This window comes from Plecotus auritus, assembly GCF_963455305.1.
Source record: "Plecotus auritus genome assembly, chromosome: 5".
NCBI lineage: Eukaryota > Metazoa > Chordata > Mammalia > Chiroptera > Vespertilionidae > Plecotus > Plecotus auritus.
The window spans coordinates 37,713,867-37,736,017 of NC_137776.1; the positions used below are offsets into that span (position 1 = coordinate 37,713,867).

Here is a 22,151-nt window from a genome sequence, read left to right on the forward strand (position 1 = left end):
ATGAGAAAGCACCAGATGAACCCAGAGAGCTGTGTGTTCTCCTGGACGCCTGTTACACTTCCACAGAAAAGTCACGCAGGAATGCAACGCTCAAGGCAGCCTTTTACAGAGCAGTAGTGGGAAGACTAGAAACAAACTCAGTGCCCACCAACAGTGATAGGTGTTAAACGAATGACATTGCAGCAATACACAACCATGAGAAAGGACAAGACACTGCTTTTGCACCGATTTAGAATAATCTCCAAAGGAAAAGCTTTAAGAGCTTGGTGCTGAGCATCTCCAGGATGCCACTATTCACGAACAGAGTGAACGAGCAGGAATATCTACAAGTTTCCTTTATGTGTCAGCTCAAATTTGATCAACACTTTATTAAAAATCAAGTGAACAGTACAGAGCTCATACATACCCAACCGCCACCAACCTGCACCCATCAAGTTTCTATAGTACATTAAGTCACAATTAATGAACCAACAATGACATGTCATTATACTTCTTTCAGGTTTCCCTAGTTCCTCCCTCATGTTTTTCTCCTGTCCCAGGATGCCAGCCAGGACCCCACACTACCTCCTTGGCTACTCTAGGACGTGACAGTTTCTCAAACTGTCCTTGTCGTTGTTGGCCTTGACAGTATTGAGGGGCTGAAAAGGGATCGTAAAGGACAAGCTTCTCCTGGAATATCATGTCTTTCTGGTCTGACTGGGCCTTGGGAAGGAAGACCACATAGATAAAGGGCATTCTCATCACACATGTGAAATTCACGGCCTAAACTCAGCATACTGCCACTGCACTCCACTGATGGTGCCAATTGGTGTCACACAACAGCCCCAGGGAATGCAGCAAACAGCAATTCCCCAGGACCCAGAATAAACAAGCACCCCAGGAGGGCTGGAAGCTGGAAACCAGCACCAGGCCGCTGGGCACGAAGGCCCTCCCCACCTCCCGTCTCCCCGACAGGAGTCCATCTGAAGACAACCCAACCAGCTACCTCTTTTTAACCAGAAGAAATCAGGACTCATGTGAGTAAACAAAATGAGACCTGAAATTGGCAGAAGGAAGAAAAATCAAAAGCTTCCATCTCAATTACACATAGTGGTGATTAGCCACAAAGTCAGATGGCCACTGCTGGGTCTGACAGTTCGTGCTCTTCCTCTCCTCTGCACTCCCCTCTTGCTTCCAAGAAGTAGGATGAATTAACAGTACATCCCAGATCCACCCAGAGCCGGCTTCTGATCCCACACACGTGGCGACAGAGGGGACAAGATACACCCCCGGTGGCCCTGGTTGTGTGTGACAAGGCTTTCCAGGAACAGTGAGAGCCCAACAACAGGACAACTGCTTCAGCTGAGGGCTGCAAACCTGCCACCGGAGAATAAACAGGCAGCTTGGACCCAGCCCAAGCGGGGACAAGTGACAAATACGGAGAACAAGGAACATAGGCTTGTTTTTGGACACTGCTATGTCTGCACAGGGAGAAAAAGAAATGGAGGGAACCCCTCATGTTTGTAATCCCAGGGGCTACGCTTAGTGAAAGAACCAGAGATGGGTCGGAGCACAGGCCTGGCATACAGAAGGACATGCCCACAACACCAATAGCCTTGGAAAAAGGTGTGGCTCAGCCCTGCCCACCAGCCAGGTGCCCAGGCTGCTCACAGAGAAGAGATGGGTGCCACAAAAGAGCAGAGTGAGATCCCAGCTCTCAGTCAGGGGGTCCACGCCCACCAACCGCATAGGTCTCACCTTGGTCCCCACGGGAACTGCTCTGAGACCTCCCAGGACACCTTACAGTCCAAAACTGGTACATCCCAAGGGCCTGTCTGGCTTCCTCTCCCTCACCCTCCTCTGCAGGGCCTGGCAGGCAACCTCTCCTATCACCATCTTCTCCCCTGTTGCCCTCAGTCTGGCCACAGTCCCCACCTGGCTTCTTCCAAGCAGTACCTGAAAACCCTTTTATGTAACACCTTTCCAACCTCTGCAGAGCACCCCAAGTTCTGTGTGACCCTCTGCCCCCCTACCCAGTGTAAACATGGATTTGCTAACTCACATGCTAATAAATAGCAATGGCCCATTCAAGTTCAAAGTTTATTCATATTTGTTTTTTGAATCCCAAACTAAAATTTGATGTTCAAAATTTACATATCACTATATAAAATATGAGAAAATAACTTTGTATTATTTTTCTCAGACAGTTTTCTCAATCTTCTGCAGCTGTCATGGGACTTCCGTGGATTTTGCCATATATATTATAGGACTGACAAAGACCCCTGTGTTCCATGGGATTCTGAGCTCAATCAACCCCAGAAGATTTCATTAGTATCCAAGGTAAGAGTGAGACTCTGCCAGAGAGCATTTCACAAACCGCTGGTGGAAGGTTCTGGAGCAGGACTCACATGCCAGGCATGGCCCAGTCTTGCAGTCCTTGCCCACCCAGAGCTTAGTTTCAGCTTCCCAGGAATACAGTTCTATTTCCAGCAAGAACGTGCATGTAGAATTGACTTGAAGGGTATCCAAAAAGAACTGTGAAGGCACAGGAAACCTGTATTTAACAAAAACTTGTGAAAACTATGTATTTAGTTTACATAAAACCGGAAATGTAGAATCTGGCTTGCATAAACAATGGTAAAGAAGTTATTTTGATAAGTATTTTAACCAATGTCACAAAATGAATATAGGAACTGATACAACAAGCTGCCTATCTACTTTTGTCCAGGTGAAGACTTGGACCCAAATCCGTGCAGGTGAGAAGGAGCATGCCCAGCCAGGCAGGTGCAGTGGGCCAGGCCAGATTACTCTGGATGCCTACCGCCTTTCAGCTGTAAAAGGATCCAGGTTTTGACTGTAAATACAGGGCCACCCTATTTTGGACCCTCCTCCCCGCGCCCTCGCAGCTCTCCCCTCCCACTGCCCCAATGGAGAACTCTTGAGGGAAGAAGACACAATATCACCTACTGCAGTGGTCGGCAAACTCATTAATCAACAGAGTGGCAAACCGCGGCTCGCGAGCCACATGTGGCTCACAAGCCGCAGTTTGCCGACCACTGACCTACTGGTCATACTGTTAACCACTATCAAGCTCCAACACAGTGTCCCCTAAGGGCAAAACCAAAAGCCAGGTGTTCTTCTGAAGGGCCAGGGCCTATACAAGGCAACGTGGCCCCACTCTTAGGAGGGAACCAGGCCAGGCTGAGAAACCCCAAGGACATTCCCTCAGCAGAGATGGCATGGTTACACACAGAAACCAATGGACAAAGGGCTGCCTCTGCCAAGTGGCTCACTCAGCCCCACCCCGTACCCATGACCCAGGTGAAGCCCATATATTTCAGACTGGAAACTGTTGAGAAATGCTACCAATGTTCTCTCAGGCAATTTAAGCAACTCGAGACAGACCCAAATTGCTCTTTTCTTCTCATAAATAATATCCTTCTGATGTTGGAAATAATATCCTTCAACCAGAGCAGGCTTATCCCATCGGATCACAAAACTGCTGGAAAAGGCTCTTCAAAAACAAACAAGCAAAAAACCATCTCCTTAGGACCCCAATCATTGAGGCCACATCCATGCAAACAGGTCCACCAAATCCACTCATAATAGGATGCACATACCTTCAAAGAAACATCCCCCCTGGTTCTCATACATCTAGTCCTATAGCCCCATGGGGAGTTCAAGGAAAGCCAACAAGAACCAAAAAAGTTACCACTATGTCCGGGCCAGGGCAGCCAGGCCGTGTGAGTTTTACCCTGGACAGAGGTGCTGGCCAAAGCAGAGAGAGGGACCCAGAGAGCTGGGTACCTGTCCATGAGTGAGCACAGTGGACATCACCCCGTAACTCCAAGCTGGGAGTTGCTGCAGTGCCCAGGGCACTAATCACCTGCCATGTGCTGCTGCTCCCCCACCTCCAGGACACCCCAGCCCTTCCGGAACACATGCCTATGCCAAGCTGACCACAGAGAGACTGATCTGTGCCACTCATCTGCAAGAGGACACAGCCCACCTACCTTCCACACCACAGTGAGACATAATGTTTACAAAATAACTAAGACAAATGGGGGGTGACAGAAGGAACCAGGTCACAGAGAGATATAAGGGCAGACAACTGGACTTTCCTATGAAAAGCTCTGCATCCACGGCTCCAGTGTCACCTAGTACCTCCTCAAGTCCACTGCAAACTCGTAAACCACACACCCACCTTCCTCCCTCTCGCTGATCCTTGCAAGGAGGCTAAAGCAAAACAGGTGGTGCCATGGACCCTCGCAAGGACCAGGAAGGAAGGGACCCTTGCTGTTGCAAGAATGACCCTTGCCCTCACACAGCTACCTGAGCCTATGGGCATTTGGGCCAGGACCATGTCTCTTCCTGCACAAAGAGCCCGGAGCAGGTTTGCATTGGGTCAGACAGTGATGGGGAGCTGGAGCTTTAAGAATCAGTCCCTCAGCCCTGACCGGTTTGGCTCAGAGGACAGAGCGTCAGCCTGCGGACTGAGGTCCCAGGTTCGATTCCGGTCAAGGGCATGTACCTTGGTTGCGGGCACATCCCCAGTAGGAGGTGTGCAGGAGGCAGCTGATCGATGTTTCTCTCTCATCGATGTTTCTAACTCTCTATCCCTCTCTCTAAAAAATCAATAAAATATATTAAAAAAAAAAATCAGTCCCTCAGCCTGAACTGGGTTAAATCAATGTGAACCTAGAAAGGGGAGAGTCAGAAGTCCTGAGTTACACTGCGCCATATAAGAGGCACTTCCCCGCCGTGGTCGGCAAACTGCGGCTTGCGAGCCACATGCGGCTCTTTGGCCCCTTGAGTGTGGCTCTTCCACAAAATACCATGGCCTGGGCGAGTCTATTTTGAACAAGTGGCATTAGAAGAAGTTTAAGTTTAAAAAATTTGGCTCTCAAAAGAAATTTCAATCGTTGTACTGTTAGAAGAAGTTTAAGTTTAAAAAATTTGGCTCTCAAAAGAAATTTCAATCGTTGTACTGTTGATATTTGGCTCTGTTGACTAATGAGTTTGCCGACCACTGCCCTAAGGACATGCTTATTGCAACAGGTGTGAGCAGACAGGAGGGGCTCTGAGAACACAAGTGCTAAGAGGCCGTAGAATTCTTAACTGCAGCAACACCCAAAAAATCCTATTCAGTCAATAAGTCAATGAAAACAAGCTTATAACAAAGGTATACTTTCTACAAAGAGTTTCTCAGAAAAAAATCAAACACATTTAAAAAGGAATAAACTTAGCTATGAATGCAAATGTATCAAAAGAAAGCTTTAGTTCTTAAAATCTTAGGTATCTTCTTGACTTTAGCGCCTGAACAACTGGTTCATGAGAAGCAACCTTGTAAGAAATGGCCCAGGAGCAGAAAGTTTAAAAAATGAATTAACTCCACAGTCACAAAAGCTCCTCAGTGAAAGGCCCTGATAACAAATCTCAACAATCAGAGTGAAGACCTAGTCAGAGCTCATCTGAACCTTAGGAGAATGAATTAGTTATGTGCATAAAAACAGCTCCCCCAACAAGTGACCACTAAGTAATGAACATCAAGATGCCTCAACCAACTTTACAGAATTCTTTACAAATGCTATCTCAAATAAATAGATGTAAGATTGGTGTATTTTATTTTAAAAAAATATGTATCACTTTTAAATAAGCCTCAGTAAAACTTTTCAGAAGTATGTAGTATTAGTAAAGGTTAGAAAATGGTTATAATGTTAAACATTGTTTTTCATGTAAAAATCCCCAAAATTCTAAGGCTGCATTTCAACATGGAATGTTCCAGTTCTCAGTTAGAATCCTGACATTCAAGTAACAGCAGCAAGAACACGGGGAGGAGAAGAGGAGGAGGAAGAGGAGATGGTTAGGGATGAGGTGACAAGAGCCCAAGTCCAACAGGAGGAAAGCTGAAGGGGGGGTGAGGGGGGTAGTCTAGGCCCCTAATCCTACAGAGGCCCCAGAGCCACAGGCTGAAGGTCTTCCCAGCAGTCACCTGTGCCAAGCTCCCACCTGCTAGCACCTTAACCCCTGAGAAGCAGCGTTGATATTTTCTGTTTCTGTTTGTTGGGTAGGAAGGAAATGAAGGCAAGGGCAAATAGGAAAAGAATAGGATAAGGATTCTTTTCATCACTCCTTCTGAAAGGCCAATGCTCACAGTATCTTGCTGATGGATTACGTGGCTAAAAGCTAGCCAATTTAAAAACACTAAGTCAGATACAAGTCTAAAAACTTCAGTTATTTGCCTCATTTGATCTTTTCTTTTATCATTATAATCCCCTAAATGTATCATGTTTTCATGAAATAAGCAAATAAAAGGCTCTTGAGTGGAAGCACAATGAAAAGTTTCAATCCAAATCTACCCAATGACTCTGGTATGCCAGTCACCCAGTGAGCCCTTTCAGTCCCAACTTTCTAAAGATTGGCAGAGTCCAAGGAAAGTTCATAATATACTCAGGACACATCATAAACAGAACAAAAGCCAAGGAGTTCAACAGCAAAACCCAAAAACAGGCACAGTGCAGGGAGCAGGGGACGAGGGACCCACAATCCCTTCTCCACACCTACGGGGCCATGGGACCACATCTACCTAGGTGGCAGCAGCCTTCCCTGCTCCGACCCCTGTCCCCCGACACCCACCCTCCCAATGTCCTTCCTCTGCCACACCAGGCTCTCACCTCCAGGGCCCTGGGCCCAGCCCTCCATCCCCCACCCAGGCAGGCGAACTCCTGCTCTGCTTCCCAAACTCAGTTCACCTGTCTCCTCGCCTCTCCCCTCTCACCTCATGAACCACAGTGTACCAAGGGCCCTGGAGCCTCTGCCTGGCCTGGGAGCTCCATGCACGCTGGTAAGATCAACTCCTAAGTGGGCCCAGTGCACCCTGCATCTGCCAGTAGGGGGGCTCATGTCCCTCAAGGACAGATGACCAATTCTGGTTCTAGGTTGGCCTCTGATTGGCTAAGCGCTGGATAGCAGTAACTACTGATTTATTCAGCTATAAAATGAGAATAATGGCATTGGAGCTACCTATACAAGGTATCATGCAAAACAACTTAAATAACTGTAGAGAACAACCCAGAACAAAGCCACTACTCATTATGGCCTAAAAGCACAGCAGGTTTTGACTTGGAGCAAGCACATAACCAACGCGAACGTATTACTACTACAAGTTTTAAACACCTACGGTAAAACAGAGCCCAAACTGCACCAGCACTCCCTGCTAGAGCCCAGCGTCAGGAGGGGCGGCACACCTGCACACCTGTCTGCTTTGACTGCCCACTGCCAGGCACCCCAATTACAGCTTCTGGTTCCGGCACCAGGCTGCACTCAATGGTCTCTGATGTTGAGTTTGTATGTCAAATCCATCCGGGAACTCATTCTTAAATCTCAATGTCATTAATCACCCAACATTCAGCATCTCAGAACTCAGAAATTTGCATTTCCACAATGGTGGCTTTGAAAAAAGGGGCATAAATGCAAATGCTCCACAAACTGTATAAGGATTTCAGAGAATTGCCAAAACAAACCATCAATGCTCCATTGACAGTGAATGTTCTGAGCTCTTCATAACGACTGAGGATTTGTGATTTTTAAAGACAAAACACAATTTGAGGATTAAAAAAAGAAGCAGGTTGAAAAAGAAGTGTTCTGTTTCCGTGATTTCCAGAACAAATCCTGACTGATTAAATTCCCAGAGAGTGGATGTTGTGGAGAATCGGGGAGTGACAGCTCAAGCTGCAAATGTGCCCTTGGGCTCAACAGCCTGGAGGGCCTGGGGCGGGAAGGCTCAGGGGCATTTCTGAAACCCTTCCTTCAGGCGCAAAAAGGAAGCTGCACAAGAGGCTCAGAGCCCTTCTGTCCCAAAGTTCAATCCTTCCAATCAGTCTTCCCTCCAACACACCTGCATGCAGCCCCTGTCAGTGACTGTTCTACCCTCCCTGTATCTTCGGGGCTCAGCCCCACCCCTGCCAGGAACCCCCAGCTCTCAGGTTAGTCACTTCTCCCAACCAGGGACTCACTAGGTCCAAACCCGCCTATTATCTGCAGCTTGGAATTGATGTCTTCTCTATCTTAAATGCAGGTCCTCAAAACTCATTTTCTCTCTTTAAAGTCCTTAAAACTTTGTAGTATCCTGAAACAGTCTGTCATTGCAAAGCACAATTTAAGTAACATAAGAATGTTTCTTTTTAATAAAACTTATATCCTAAAATATACTAACCTTGGTGGCCAAACAGGTTGCAATGAACAGACTCAAGATCAAGCACAGGAGACAGGAGCACAAAGACTGAGGCAGCCAGCCCAGCTCAGACCAGAGCAAGGCAGAGCCTCCCCCAGAAAGACCTCCAGATGAAAACCTTAGCATGATCTAAAGAAATCAAACCACATGAAGACTCAACTAAGCTATTACTGACAAAACTTTTTAGCTGCTTTTGTGCAGAGGGGGTATTTCAAACTCAATATTAGGAAACCAAAGAATGGTCCAAATTAAAACACTGCTCTTAAATACACAAGTTTCCCTCAAAATAGTTACTTGCTTATAACTAAACACTGTTACACACCTCTTCCGGAGATGCAGGGGAAGATAGAACACTTGAGTTTCCCAATTCCATCCTGCTCAACCAGTTTCCTACCAAGGGTCAAGTCTGCATGACTACACACAGGTCCATTATGCCCACCAGTACGAGCCTTGTGACTGACAGTGTTTCTTCAGGAAGAAATGGTGCAAAGAAGGTAAACTATAGGGTGGGGGGCAGGTGGTGTTAGAAAGCCGCCGAGGGACAGTTCTCAGTAAGCCAGCCAGGCTCCCACATCCCAGCACACTGCTCACAGGCCAGCCTGCAGTCTGCATGGGAGTGGAACAAAGGCGGGATAAGAAAGGAAGCCTTTGCTTGTCCCGAGGACAGGCCCACCCACACAGGGTCAAGTTCCCTCCATGTCACTCGGGGATGCCTCGTCCAGGCAGGGGCCCTGTGTCCTATACATCCATCCTGATCTGTTTCAGCACATCCCAACAGGCAAAGATTTGGAGCATGGAATTAGGCAAAAAGCACCATATTTCAGAACCTATTCCCACTCTTCTTACTGTCAAAGAGGAGTTCTTTGAGGCTAAATCAATTCAGGCCCTTTCCGCAGGCTGCTCCCATCAGTACAAACACTGATTCAGAGCAATAAAACCAGCAGTGAGCAGTTTTACGTCAGAGAACCAGAGCCCAGCTCTGGAGGCATTCATAAAGAACAGCAATAAAACCCTACTGCATGCCTCACCCACCAGAGGGAGTTTGAAGGGAAAACAGGAGAGAAAAAAACCAAGCACTTCAAATAAAAAGGTCATTTTATCATCAGGGCAAAGGCGAGTTGCACTGCAAGTGTGAGTGAGGAGACAACAGCAAGGGCCCCAGGGGACAGTGAAGGCCCCAGGAAACAGTGAGGGGGCAGTGAGGCCCCCAAGGAAGAATGAAGGCCCCAGGGGACAATGGGGGCCCCAGGGGACAGTAAGGGCCCCAGGAAAGAATGAAGACCCTGGACAACAGTGAAGGCCCCAGGAGACTGTGAGGGGGGGCAGTGAGGGCCCCAGGGAAGAGGGCTCTGGGGAACAGTGAGGGCTCCAGGGGCAAGGCAGAGCAGGTCACAGCCAGACAGAAGCCGCTTGGATGATGAGGGGGCAAGGGGCCCATAGCAGGGAGGCTGCGCAGTGCAGGTCCAGTGGGGATGAGAGACACAGTCTCCTCCTTGGGTTGAAGAAACTTCCCATTCAAAATAGCAAACTGAATAAGTGAGTATTCATTACATCTCTTCCTCCCAAATCCACTAAATTACTAAATATAAACAGAAATATAAAAGGATATATAGCATATAGCAATGCTAGACAGTGGGGAATAGCTCAGCTGACCAAAACTTGGAGGAATTTCCAAGAAAATATAAATCTGATGGGATCAAAGTGACAGGAAAATAATCTCTAGTGATCAACCCACCACCAGGCAAGACAGACAACAGCCCCACACACAGGGAGGGTACAGGTCCAAGCCCAGCCCAGCCCCCTGCAGCGGGGCCAGCGCTGTTTGGGGTCCCTTGCTGCAACTCCAGGGGCTACTCTGGGAGTAAAGGTGGCTCCTGAAGGACACCTGAGCACTGCAGAGAGCAGGAGTACCTAAGAGCTTAGGCCCTGAGCATGCCACCACCACTGACAGAGGAGGCTTTACCTCCAAGGCAGCCCTGCCCTCACCAGCTCCAGCCCCTCTTCCATCTTCAGTCTCCAACCCCAGGAGGGACAGAGGCCACAGGAGTCAGCTGATGGCAACAACACACACGGCCAGACAGGACAGTAATTGCAATAAACACCGATGGGCAAACCCGCATATAAAGGCAGATTCTCAGGGGAGAGAAAGCCAACGCAGCACTCTGCTCCTCCCTGAGACAAGCCTAAAGAGAAGGAAGGTTTGAAAGGTTATGATAAGTTATGATAAGCAGGTGGAAAGATGTTGTTCAGCCCAAGAAACCAAGGGCAGAAATGCTTTCAGGAAACTCAATTAACTTCTTGGCAAAGACACGGGTAACAAAGAGAAATACACTGTATTTTATTTAGACACCTGGGTTACCAAGAGATAAGTTGACAGGTTCTAGAGCAATCTGAGAACAAACTTAACGTTTTAAACGTGCATACCCACCAGGCTCACTGACGGAGTAATTCTGCCTCTTGGAATTGATCCAGTGCAGATAGATGCTTATAGAAGTGCAAGTACAAAGTATACATATAATAATTGTCTGATGCCAATTTGGGGCTGCTATAAATAGTGCTGCAACCACATAAATATTCATCTACAAGCTATCAAAATAAGTTAGACTTATACACATACTGGTATCAAAAAGTGCTCATAATACATTAAGATGAAAAAAATAACATAGAAGCCCGCAGATGGGATGACTGCACGCCACTGAAATGCTTGCACGCAGCCCCTGTACTCAGACATGGGAAGGAGGCCCAGCTCCCTCATTGGGAGGGAGAGCTGGGCACCCCTCAAGGTCTGCTTGACACACTTCAATCCAGATGCTTAAATTTGTTTTACACATTTTATCAATCAAACATGAAAAATTTATATCAATAAAGCCTTCCTATCTAAATATAACTGGGAATCCTAGCTCCAGAGTTTCAGACAACTCCAGTCGTGCCAAGGGAGGGAGGGTGTGTGCAAGTTCTGGGCCATCCCAGAGCACACACCCAGACTCCCCAGCCACACTGACAGGGGTGTGGGTGCCTGAGGATGCCCAGCTCTGTCCGGTGGCCACTGCCACCCCTCCCACGTGGACACAGGACAGACCTGCTGTAAGTGCTCTTACAGGCCAGGTAGCTGGGAGTGGCAGCAAGCAGGACTCGGGCTTGCATCAGGCAACTCTACTGGGACTTGTCATAACCGTGGGTGCCCACAACACATTTCTGAAGCCAAGGGCCACACAAGCATGGTTTCCAGTCCTGTTCAGCCACTTACTAACTCTATGACCATGGACAAGGCACCCCTTCCCTACAGGATGAGATTTTCAGGGCATTGTGAAGACTGAATCATGTGACATGCTTAGTGCAGGGCCTAATAAAATCCACTCCAGCAGCAGGGCCCGGTCACAGAATCACCCCTACCCCCGAGCCCCAGGAACAAAGAAACTGGGTGAGAAATTAACTCTCCAAATCACAAACTGACCTTTGAACTTCACCTCGCTAAAGCAACATTCTTGTCTCCTGGTGTCTAGGACACACATCTGCCACTCAAGTCAGTGTGCAAATCAGCAAAGACGGGGCCCGAGTCTCCTGAGGGCTCTACAGTGTGTCTTTCCCAAGGATAATTTACTCTGCACCGGGTGCTGTCAGACCACCAGGGACCACTGTCAAGAAAACCAGTCTACCACCCAGTGACACGCTGCAGCTGCAGTGACTTCCTTTCTGCCCAGGACAGCCCGCAGCCCCTTACCTGGGTGGCTTTGGGAGCTCATCTCTAGCACCGTCTGCTCCTCTTCGCAACTCAATGGCTCGAAACTTCCACGGACACAATGCTGCACAGAGCTCCAGAGTCCCGCCAACACATCCAAATCCAGCAGCGGGCGGGGGCTACAGCCACAGCCACGTCAATGCTGGGCGGTCCACAGCAACGTGTCCACCAGCTCAGGGGAGGACCTGCATGGTGAGACAGAAACAGGCCAGTCAGGAGGCGACCCAAGGAAACCCGGATATGTTTTCATCATTTCACCACCAACTGGTAAAACAATTCATCTGGGCGTTTCTGCTGACAGGAAGCAATGGGGTTGTTAGTAAACACATGTGAACATGGGTGAAACGATCCGCAGGGCAGCGTTTCTAACCAGGGCACCATGAGTGGAGAATGTGTCTCAGGGAGTCACTCTGGCCCATTCCCAGCAGTTTCCACGTGTGCACACTCCCGTCCAGCCCACATCCACACACACACCAAATCTCACCTAGCTGCAACCTGAGTCCCAGTCTGCAGTAAGCACTCCTCACTTAAATCATCCCCCACGTTTCCACCTCCACAATTACCATTTCCTCAGCTGATTTCCATTTTCTCATTATAAAAGTAGCATGTACTCATCACAGGAAAGTATTTAAAGTCACCCATGATGCCATCACAGAGGCAGACATTTGGTAATATCCTAACATGCTTTCCTTTGCCTTTTGCCCACACTGCCAGCTCCCAGCCTCATCTCCTAATATCTGTGCTGACATTACAGCCAGCTTTAGTGTCCATAACACTCCTGGCAACACAAATTGGAAGGCTTTATGACAGAGCTGCCCCTCCCACATGCCAGGTGGGTGACATGTGACTGGGCCAGCTCATCAAACCCTCTCCCCAAGATCAGACTTGCCCACAGGTCAGTCACTGGACAGAGAGCCTGAGACAAGTTTAGGAACTCCCACCACCAAGCCCTTTCTTTGGGCGGTGGCATCATCAGGGACTTTTTAAACTTTGCAATGAGCAGATATTATATTTATCATCAGAATATAGAAATAGACTGAAAAAATGGTAATTCTGAAAATTCTCCTATTGAGCCTGGCTGAAGGCCCTTCTGGGGCCTCTGTCACCTCTTCCTTTGCTAGTTAGACAAATTTCTGCTCTTGATTAAATTACTCAAGGACAGTCTTTCCCTATGCCTTATAACCAAAGAACCCCAGCCAACAAAGCATGGAAGGGATCCCTCTCCGAGGTTGCTCTTTAGGTGGTTTCCAAGGACATGGATCCGTAACTCTGTGGTTAATATCTAATATCTTTATATTATGGTTCTGTATCTGGTTATTTCCCTATGAATACAGTGACATATTTTTCTCAGGTTCAGAATTTTTATTCATCTCTTGGTCAGAAGTAACATCATTTTCTTAAAGGCAATGTAGATGTTATATTTTGCAAACCCTTAACAAGCCTTAGGTGGCTCTGTATCCTTCACACAAGTCATACCTTGGCTGGGTATAAAAGTCTTAGCTCACAGACATTTTTGGCTAAAAATCTGTAGACATTGCCCCACCCTTCACATTGCAGAAAATTCCATCAGCTGAATAGTGTTTCCTTCCCAGGGAGCCCCTGGGGGCAGAGTATGGTGGTGGTGGTGTTGCTATTGTTATTTATTCTGTCTGGATTCAGCTAGAATTATATCTTTAATCTTGAAATTAAAAAATGTTTTCAGAAGATGTATGGTAAGAGCCTCCTTTCATTTATTTTGCTCCAAACATGAACCTTTCCATACATATTGGTCTTTCTGATCAGGAAATGTTCTTCAGGGATCCCTCTACATTTGGCTGGACTCACTCATCACCACAGGCACGTCTGCTGTTTATTCTCATGCCCAGGCATCTTCTCAAGGGTGTTCTCTGCTATTCACATCACTGCTATTTTTCATGTGATCAGTTGTACTCCTATAGCTTCTACTATGGATTTTAACTAAACCATTTGTTTCCAACCATTTCCCTTTACAACTCATCCATTATCTTGTCCTCTCTGTGGATTCACTCTTAATGACCTTCTGCTCCTGTTTGTGGAGTCACGTCTTCTCCCAGCCAGTCTTTTGAAATCTGTTTTCTGATTTCAACCATAAATCATTTTTAAAGGTAAGTTCGTCTTCTGCATTTTAGTGTAATTCCCTATCCCCATAACCTGGGACAACTTGCTGAGGTCCATAGTGTTGGTTCTTTCTGTTTATTTATCCTCAAATATGAACAGCTCTACCCAGAGCTGGGTTTTGCCCAAACTCTGTGCGCATCTGCTCCTACCCCAGTGCCCACCACAAGTTTGGCTAAGCACCTGCTCAGGGCCCTGTGCTGGCACCTCACATGCAGTTAGCTTTCAAACACAAGGTGAAGTAGAAATGGAGATTTTCAGATATGCAAAAACTGAAAATACCCAACTGCAGCAGATCTACACACACACAAACAAAACAAAAAAAACTATTACAGAGTCCTTCAGGCAGAAGAAATGTAACACCAGACAGGCACACAGCTCCACACACAGAAGTGAAGAGCCCCAGAAATGGGAGCCATATAGGTAAATGTAAAAGTGTTCTCTTATGTTGAGTTTCTTAAAAAGAGAACTGTTTAAAGCAAAAAGAATACTGTATTGAGACGTTTATATCATAAGAACCTGTCAAAAATAACCCAAACTAAGAGGAGGCCCAGGAAGCACAGGATCCTATGTCCCCAGGTGTGGAGTGTGCCATACCATCACCTGATGGTAGACTATCCACTATAAATCCTAAAGGAGCCCCGAAGTTCTAGTTAGCAAGTCAATTAAAAACAATACAATCATAAACATAACCCAAATGAAGGCCAAAAAGAGGAAAAGAACCAAAAAAGTGACAAATAGAAAACAGAAAGATGGTAGCTTTAAACCCAAATTTATCAATTACCATATCAAATGGTCCACTCTTCACCCCCAGTCAGAGGGCAGAGGTTGTGAGACTGGAGAAAAACACAAGAATCCACTTTGCCAGAGTTCAAAGAGGCATCATGTGAGGTACGACAGAAAATGACTCAGAGAGGAGGTCATGCACTTGATTAATAATAAAAGTGTAATATGCTAATTAGACCGGATGTCCTTCCGAATGTCCTTCCTCCCGGAAAAGCTGCAGTGGGCGGGGGCAGGGGCTGAGGCGGCAGAGGCCACCAGCCGCTGCAGTGGCAGGCAGGGGTCGGGGCTAAGACCCTTGCACAAATTTCGTGCATCGGGCCTCTAGTTGTAAAATAAATCTTCCCTACGTTTACAGACCCAAGTATAACACTGCTTACAAGGAACCCACTTTAAGTATAAAGATACAGATGGATTAAAAGTCAGAGATGGAAAAGATACAGCATGCAAATACAAGTCAAAAAAGCTGCAACCATTGCACTAATATCAAATAAAGGAGATGTTAAGGAAAGGGTCTCACCAGGGACAAAGAAGCCATTTCATAAAGATTCATCAAGAGGACATAACAATTCTAAACAGTCATGCAGCTAATAACAGAGCTTCCTACACACAAAAAAAATTAATAGAAGTGTATGGAGAAATGGACAAATCTACAGTTACAGTTGGAAATTTCAACACCCTGCTCTTAGGAATTGTTAGAAAAAGCACACAGAAAATGAGTAAAAACAGAAAAGATATGACATTATCACCCAATCTGACCAAAAGGCATTTATAGAATACTCTGTAAACAACAGAACACACATTCTTCACATTTTTTAAGCACATAGAACATTTACCAAGATACACATCTTTGGGGCCATAAAACAAGTCTCAGTAAATTTTAAAGGACTCAAGTCCAGCCGTACAAATATGTTCTCTGACTAAACTGAAATTAAGCTAGAAATCAAGCACAGAAAGATATCTGGAAAACTCCAAATATTTGGAAACTAATATACTTCATGGGGCAAAGAAGAAATTAAAATATAGAGAGTATTTGAGATGACAAAATGAATGAAAATGAAACACAACATATCACAATGTGTACTTAGAGGGAAATTCCTGGCAATGAAAGCATGTATTAGAAAAGAAGCTCTCCAGTCAATAACTTCAGGTGTTGCCTTAAAAAGCTAAAAAAAAATAATAATAAAAATAAAAATAAATTAAATCCAAAATAAGCAAAAAAAGAGACAATGACAAAGAGCAGAAATCAAAAGAATAGAAAAGAGAAAAAAGCAATTAAACAAAAGCAGATACCTTGAGACAATCCATACTAGTATAAAAAGGTAATATGCTAATTAGACCGAACATCTTCTAGAAATCCTTCCAGACAAAGCCACAGTGGCAGGGGCCGAGGCAGAGGTGGTTAGGGGAAGTCAGGCCGGCAGGGGAGAGCAGTAAGGGGGAGATCAGGCCAGCAGGAGGGAGCAGTTAGGGGGCAATCAGGCCAGCAGGGGGAAGCAGTTAGGGAGCAATCAGGCCGGCAGGCAGAGGCAGTTAGGGGCGAGCAGTTAGGAGCCAGTGGTCCCAGATTGCAAGCGGGATGGCCAACTGCCAGTTTAGGCCTGATCCCTGACAGTCAGACATTCCCCGAGGGGTCCTGCACTGGAGAGGGTGCAGGCCAGGCTGAGGGCATCCCTCCCCCCCCCACCCCCCCGGTGCACAAATTTCATGGACCGGGCCTCTAGTCCTATATAATAAAAGCCTAATATCTAAATCAACCGAATGGCAAAATGACCAGTGGAACGACCAGTGGCTATGACAGCACACTGACCACCAGGGGGCAGACGCTCAATGCAGGAGCTGCCCCCAGCCCGCAGGGCCCAGGCCAGCCAAGGCAGGCGCCAGCAGAGCCCCTGATCACCCTGCCGGTCGCCCCACAGATTGGCCCTGATCGCAAGCCAGGACTAGGGACCCTACCTGTGCACAAATTTCGTGCACCAGGCCTCTAGTAAAATTGATAAACCTCTACCTAAACGGATCAGAAAAGATGAAAAGAAGACCAGTTAATATCAAGAAGGAGAGAGATATACATGGACCAAATGAATATTAAATGAAACAACTTTATGCCAGTAACTTTGACAATCTAGATGAAATCAACAAATGTCTTAAAAGACTCAAACTACAAAGTCACTCAAGGAGAGAACCCACCCACAGTCAGTGCCCATGGGGAGATCCCAGCTGTGACTCCTTTCTTACTTGCTTCTTAGCATTTCAGTGCAAGGATGAGCTGTCACTTCTCAATCTCTCTAGCTAATCAATTATTTATTTATATCAGCACGGGCTCATTGGTATTTATTTTAGTCTCTGTGTTATAATCCAACCATATCATTATTTATTTTGTTGCTCAAGCTTTGGCCATTGGGAGCTCCTTTAGGTCAAATCCTACGTTTTTCTGACAAGTACCCTCCCCCAGCTTTTTCTTTTATTTTTTATTTATTTAAAGATATTTTCTTTATTGATTTTTAGAGATAGGGGAAAGGAGAAGGGGAAAAGGAAACATCAATGTGAGAGGATAACATCGATCGGCTGCCTCCTGCACACACCCTACCAGGGATCCAGCCTACAACCCACGCATGTGTTCTGACCAGGAACCTTACTGGCAACCTTTCAGTGCATGAGAAGATGCCCAACCAACTTAGCCACACCGGCCAGAGCATCGTTTTTTAAAGCATTCTTTACTTTCTGGTTCCACAAGATGTCCCTGTTGCAGCCCGGAATCAACCACTTCTCCAAGGAGCCTGAGTATATGTGTATACCTTCTCCGATTACAATCCAACATCATACCCATTTCCTGATGTTCGACTTATTTCTCCACCAGTGAGAAACCTTGGTTTTTATTATCTCCAATAAAGTTACTTATTTGTTCAATTCTAGTACAGAGTAGTTTCATAATTGCTGACCCATCCACACGAGAAACATTCTTCCACGAAGCTCCAGCCCGTGTCCCATTCTTTTGTCCTCCAGCCCTGTGGTCCACAGTCCACAGTCCCGTTCCTCAGCTCAGTTCTTTTCTTCTTCATCCCTTCAGCGTAGAGGGCACTGCATTTGTGATGAAACTTGAGTCATTTGTAAGTATTTGTATTTCATTTTGGGTACCCCCCACATCCTGATTGGTTCTGTTTATTTTTTGGATATGTGAAGAGTAAGAAATACAAACTTTAAGTGAGAAAAATGTGTTCATGTTGATATTTGCAATTTAAGTTTTAAGATTTTACAGTTTTAATTTAAATTTATCGTGCTTTAAAACACAGCTTTTGTATAATGGAAATTTCAAACATATACAAAGTGAACAGAACAGTATAATGAGCTTCTAACACCCATTTCAGCAATTACCAACATTCACCTCTATCTCTTTTTACATATATTAAATGCCCAAAATTTAACTGTACACTTGTAAAAATAGGTAGATGTGTGTAGCCCTATTACCATATGAGGTTTTTCTTGCTTTTAAATGCATTGCCAAACTAGTGAGAAATAAGTATCTTTGATATAATTTATTCAGAATCCAGTTCTGTCATAAATAATGGGGCCTGTCAGAATATCGTGTTCTCCATCCTGTGGGAAACAAGAGCCTCCTGTAGGTGTTTGAGCAGTACAGAGAGTCTGGGGTGGGCTCTGGAGTATGCCAAGTAACAGTACCAACCCAGACACGCCTCCCCCCCAGGAGGTAGCCCCTCTGCAGAGCCAGAGCTCAGGCCCTAGACACTCGCTCCACTCAGCCTGTTCCAGCATCAGGGCTCCTCTACAGCCATCAGTGGCCCCTGCTAGCCCAGAGATGGTCATCCCCTGACCACCTCTGGTTAAGGTTGTCTCAGAGCCAGGTTGTGCTAGGGCCCATGGCCCCCTGAGAGAAAAGCAGTGGGAGCTGGGTCTGGAGAAGCCGAGACTAGGGGAATCTAGACGACAATGGACCAGGACTAGAGGCTGAAGAACCAATTCCAGGATCTGACAGACAGGATCTCAACAACTAGCTTGGGAATCTTCTTTCTAGAAGCAAGTAACTAGAACACAGTGTGTGAACCAAAGGAGGTAAGGACTCAGGTTCAGGTGCAGGCATGTTAGAACAAAGGTGTATCTGCCAGGGGCCCCACTTGGTTGCCCTGCTAGATCCCTATTATGTGGGGCACAGTCTGACATTCCCAGAGGTGCTGAAGGGAATGACATTTTGAAAGTCGTCCTGTATGCACCTCAGAAGTCACCTCAAAAGGGCTGAGGTCAAAGGGAATTGCAAAACAACAGCATACTGCCTTTGGGAGGTTCCAGGAAAAAGGACCACATCTAATGCAGAAGATGCCAGAAATTCAAAAGCACGTGGCCTCAGGAAGCCACTGCCTCAGAGAACAGCAGGGCTGTGGGCAGAGCAGCAGAGCAACAGGTAACAGCCTTCTCAACCCTCAGAACACCTGGCTAAATACATAATTTGCATATTTTAATGAAAATGGTGGGACAGAGAGAAGAAAATTAAGAACAAATCATTTTCTAGCTGAAAACTAAAACTCCTGACAACTAAAGCAATACCACAAAAATCCCACAAAATCTTTTACACTCAAAGAGTCTCCTGTGGATAACAGTCTGACTTGTTCAATCATATTTCTCCTCTTTCCCCCTTCCTATTGGCATCCTGTTAGGCAGAAAGTCTCTGAACAGCCCAATGCAATATTCACAACATAAAAACACACCAGAAATTTAACGTTTAAATAAAATAAAATTCACGTGTGATACAGTTCTTTTATCTTGATGTAAACATCTTAACTAACAATAGAGCATTGCTTTTCTAAGGAAACACATAGACAACACATGATTCTGAGATCTCAAAAAATGACAGGAACTGAAGCTTTCAGAAACCTATTCACGGTGAACGTCTGAAGTGTATATCTGTACATCTCTAACTAAAGCATATACTTCTGATATATATTAGATACATGTTGAACATATTATGACTTGAAACACAACTGCTTTCATGACTGCAGTCTTCCCTGATATATGACATAAACGCAAAGCCCACATTTGGGAGGGTGAGTGAAAGAGAAGAATCTGTAATTTTAATTTACATGCTGCTTTAAAAAGGGCATGGTCACTCCACTAATTAGGCAGCCTCTGACACTAAGCATATATTTACATAAATACATCACTTTCTTTATTTTTACTTCCGTTCTATACAGAATAAATGAAACCAACTGTGTCACTATGGCTTCAGTGTGTGTTAATATTTCCTCCACCAAAGGTTTTGGATCTAAGATTACCTATAGTTCTTCCATCCTGCAGCTGCCCTTGGAAATTTTAGTTGGCCTAATTTCATGGAATAGACCATAAACCTTACGAAGAGTAAATGTCTTATAATTATAAATCCTTAGGAGAATACGCTCTTTAAAATCTTATTAAGTGACCACAAAGAAATGTAACAGAGAGAAAGGAGGACATGTTTTCTCACTGACCACAACCTTCCACATCCTGTCACATGGGCAAACAATAACCATGGCTTAAAGTCCATATACCTCCCCACCACAGCCTTGGCCTACCAGGCTGGTGGGTGAACCAAAAAGATGCTACAAAGGCTATGGCACCCCAATGCAGGAGAAAGCATGCAAATTAAAAAAAAGAAGGCAACGGAGAGCCTTCTCTGAATCAGGATACCCACTCACCACTTCTACCCAACAGCCTGCTGGAGATGCTAGCCAGTGCAACAAGGCAAGAAAAAGAAATGAAAGGCAAGTATTGAAAAAGAAGCATATACTGCTTTATTCACAGACAATATACTATGTACACAAAAAACTCAAAACATTCTACCAATAACTATCAAAATTCCTAAGTGCACGTAACAAAACTTTAGGTACAAGGTCAATATACAAAAATCTATTCTACATACCAGCAACAAACAGAAAATAAAAAAGGTAAAATTTGCAATAGCATACAATATCGGCAAATATCCAGGGCCAAATCTACCAAAAGAAGTATAAGAACCTTACACATTAAACTATGAAATGTTATAAGTGAAATTAAATACCTAAAGAAATGGAGGAATATACTATGTGCATGGATTGGAAGACTCAATATAGTTAAGATGTCCATGTTCCCCAAATTAATTGGTAGTCAATCATTCTCAATCAAATCCCACCAGAAATTCTTTGAAAATTGACAAGTTAATTTTAAATTTTACATGGATGCACAAAGGACCCAGAATAGCAATCTTGAGAAAAAAAGACCTGGAGGATTTATGCTACTAAATACCAAGACTTATTATTATACAACTCTGTAATTAAGACATTGGTATAAGACTAGAGAAATAAAACAAGAAACAGAATATTCCAAAGTGAGACCAACACAAATAAAATAATATGATTAGAGCAGAAGATACTACACTCCAAATCCATAGGGAAACAGGCCAGGTGCTAGGTTAACTGCTACCTTTGTGGAAACAACTGAACCATGACCCACCATTATGAAAATCAGTGTGAGATGGATTGTACATGTTAAAGGTAAGACAACAGAGCCCAATCTGAAGGACAGCAAAGGGAAAGATCTGCAGATGTTTCTTAAGTAGATGTTTAAATATTTTTTAAGGTACTGACCATAAAGTGGGGGGAAATACATTGTAATGCATCAAATTCAGAATTGTAGTTTATCAAATACCCAGTGGAATAGTGAAAAGGCAACCCAAATAGCAGAAGTTAATCTGCCCAAAATACATCCTACAAAGGACCGGGATCCCAAATATATAGGTAATTCTTACAAATCACTAAGTTTAAAAAAGACGACCCAAATAAAAAAATGGGCAAAAGATATGAACAGGTAGTTTTATAAAGGAGGATTCCACATGGTCAGTCACCACATGAAGAGGTGCACAGCACTTGTACTCACAGGTAAATACAAATTAAGACTGCAATGGAATACTGCATAAAGCAAAATCAAGTTTGGCAAGGATATGGAGCAACTGAGACTCTCTACTCTGCCATAGGAGTGAAAGGCACAACACTATGGGAACCTGCCTGGTGACAAGCACTGATGCTGAATCTACACACACCTGTGCCCCAGCAAGGCCACGCCTAGTTGCATATCCTACAGAAAGGCATGGATTGCTCATCAAAGTTATTTACATGAATGACACAGCAGCATTATCTGTGGTAGTCAGAAACTGGGAACATCCCAAATGGCCATCAACAGTAGAATGGATAAATAACTTGAGAATAGTCATATCATAGTATAATGCATAGGAATGAGAACAAACAAAATACACCTATAAGCAGC

The 22,151-nt window shown here is 45.1% G+C and overlaps 1 protein-coding gene across 7 annotated transcripts in view; it reads right to left on the reverse strand.

Annotated features, from left to right (window-relative positions):
• Nucleotides 1-22,151, reverse strand: part of HDAC4 (histone deacetylase 4) — a 244,085-nt gene that overhangs the window by 200,040 nt on the left and 21,894 nt on the right. For 6 of the 7 annotated variants that reach the window (XM_080670452.1, XM_080670455.1, XM_080670453.1 and 3 more), the window contains exon 2: nt 11,934-12,136. In XM_080670452.1, coding sequence (XP_080526578.1) covers nt 11,934-11,955 — 22 coding nt within the window. In that variant the 5' untranslated portion in view covers nt 11,956-12,136. Of the gene's footprint in view, nt 1-11,933; nt 12,137-22,151 lie in introns of those variants that run through there. The other variant, XM_080670450.1, reaches the window with a different exon arrangement.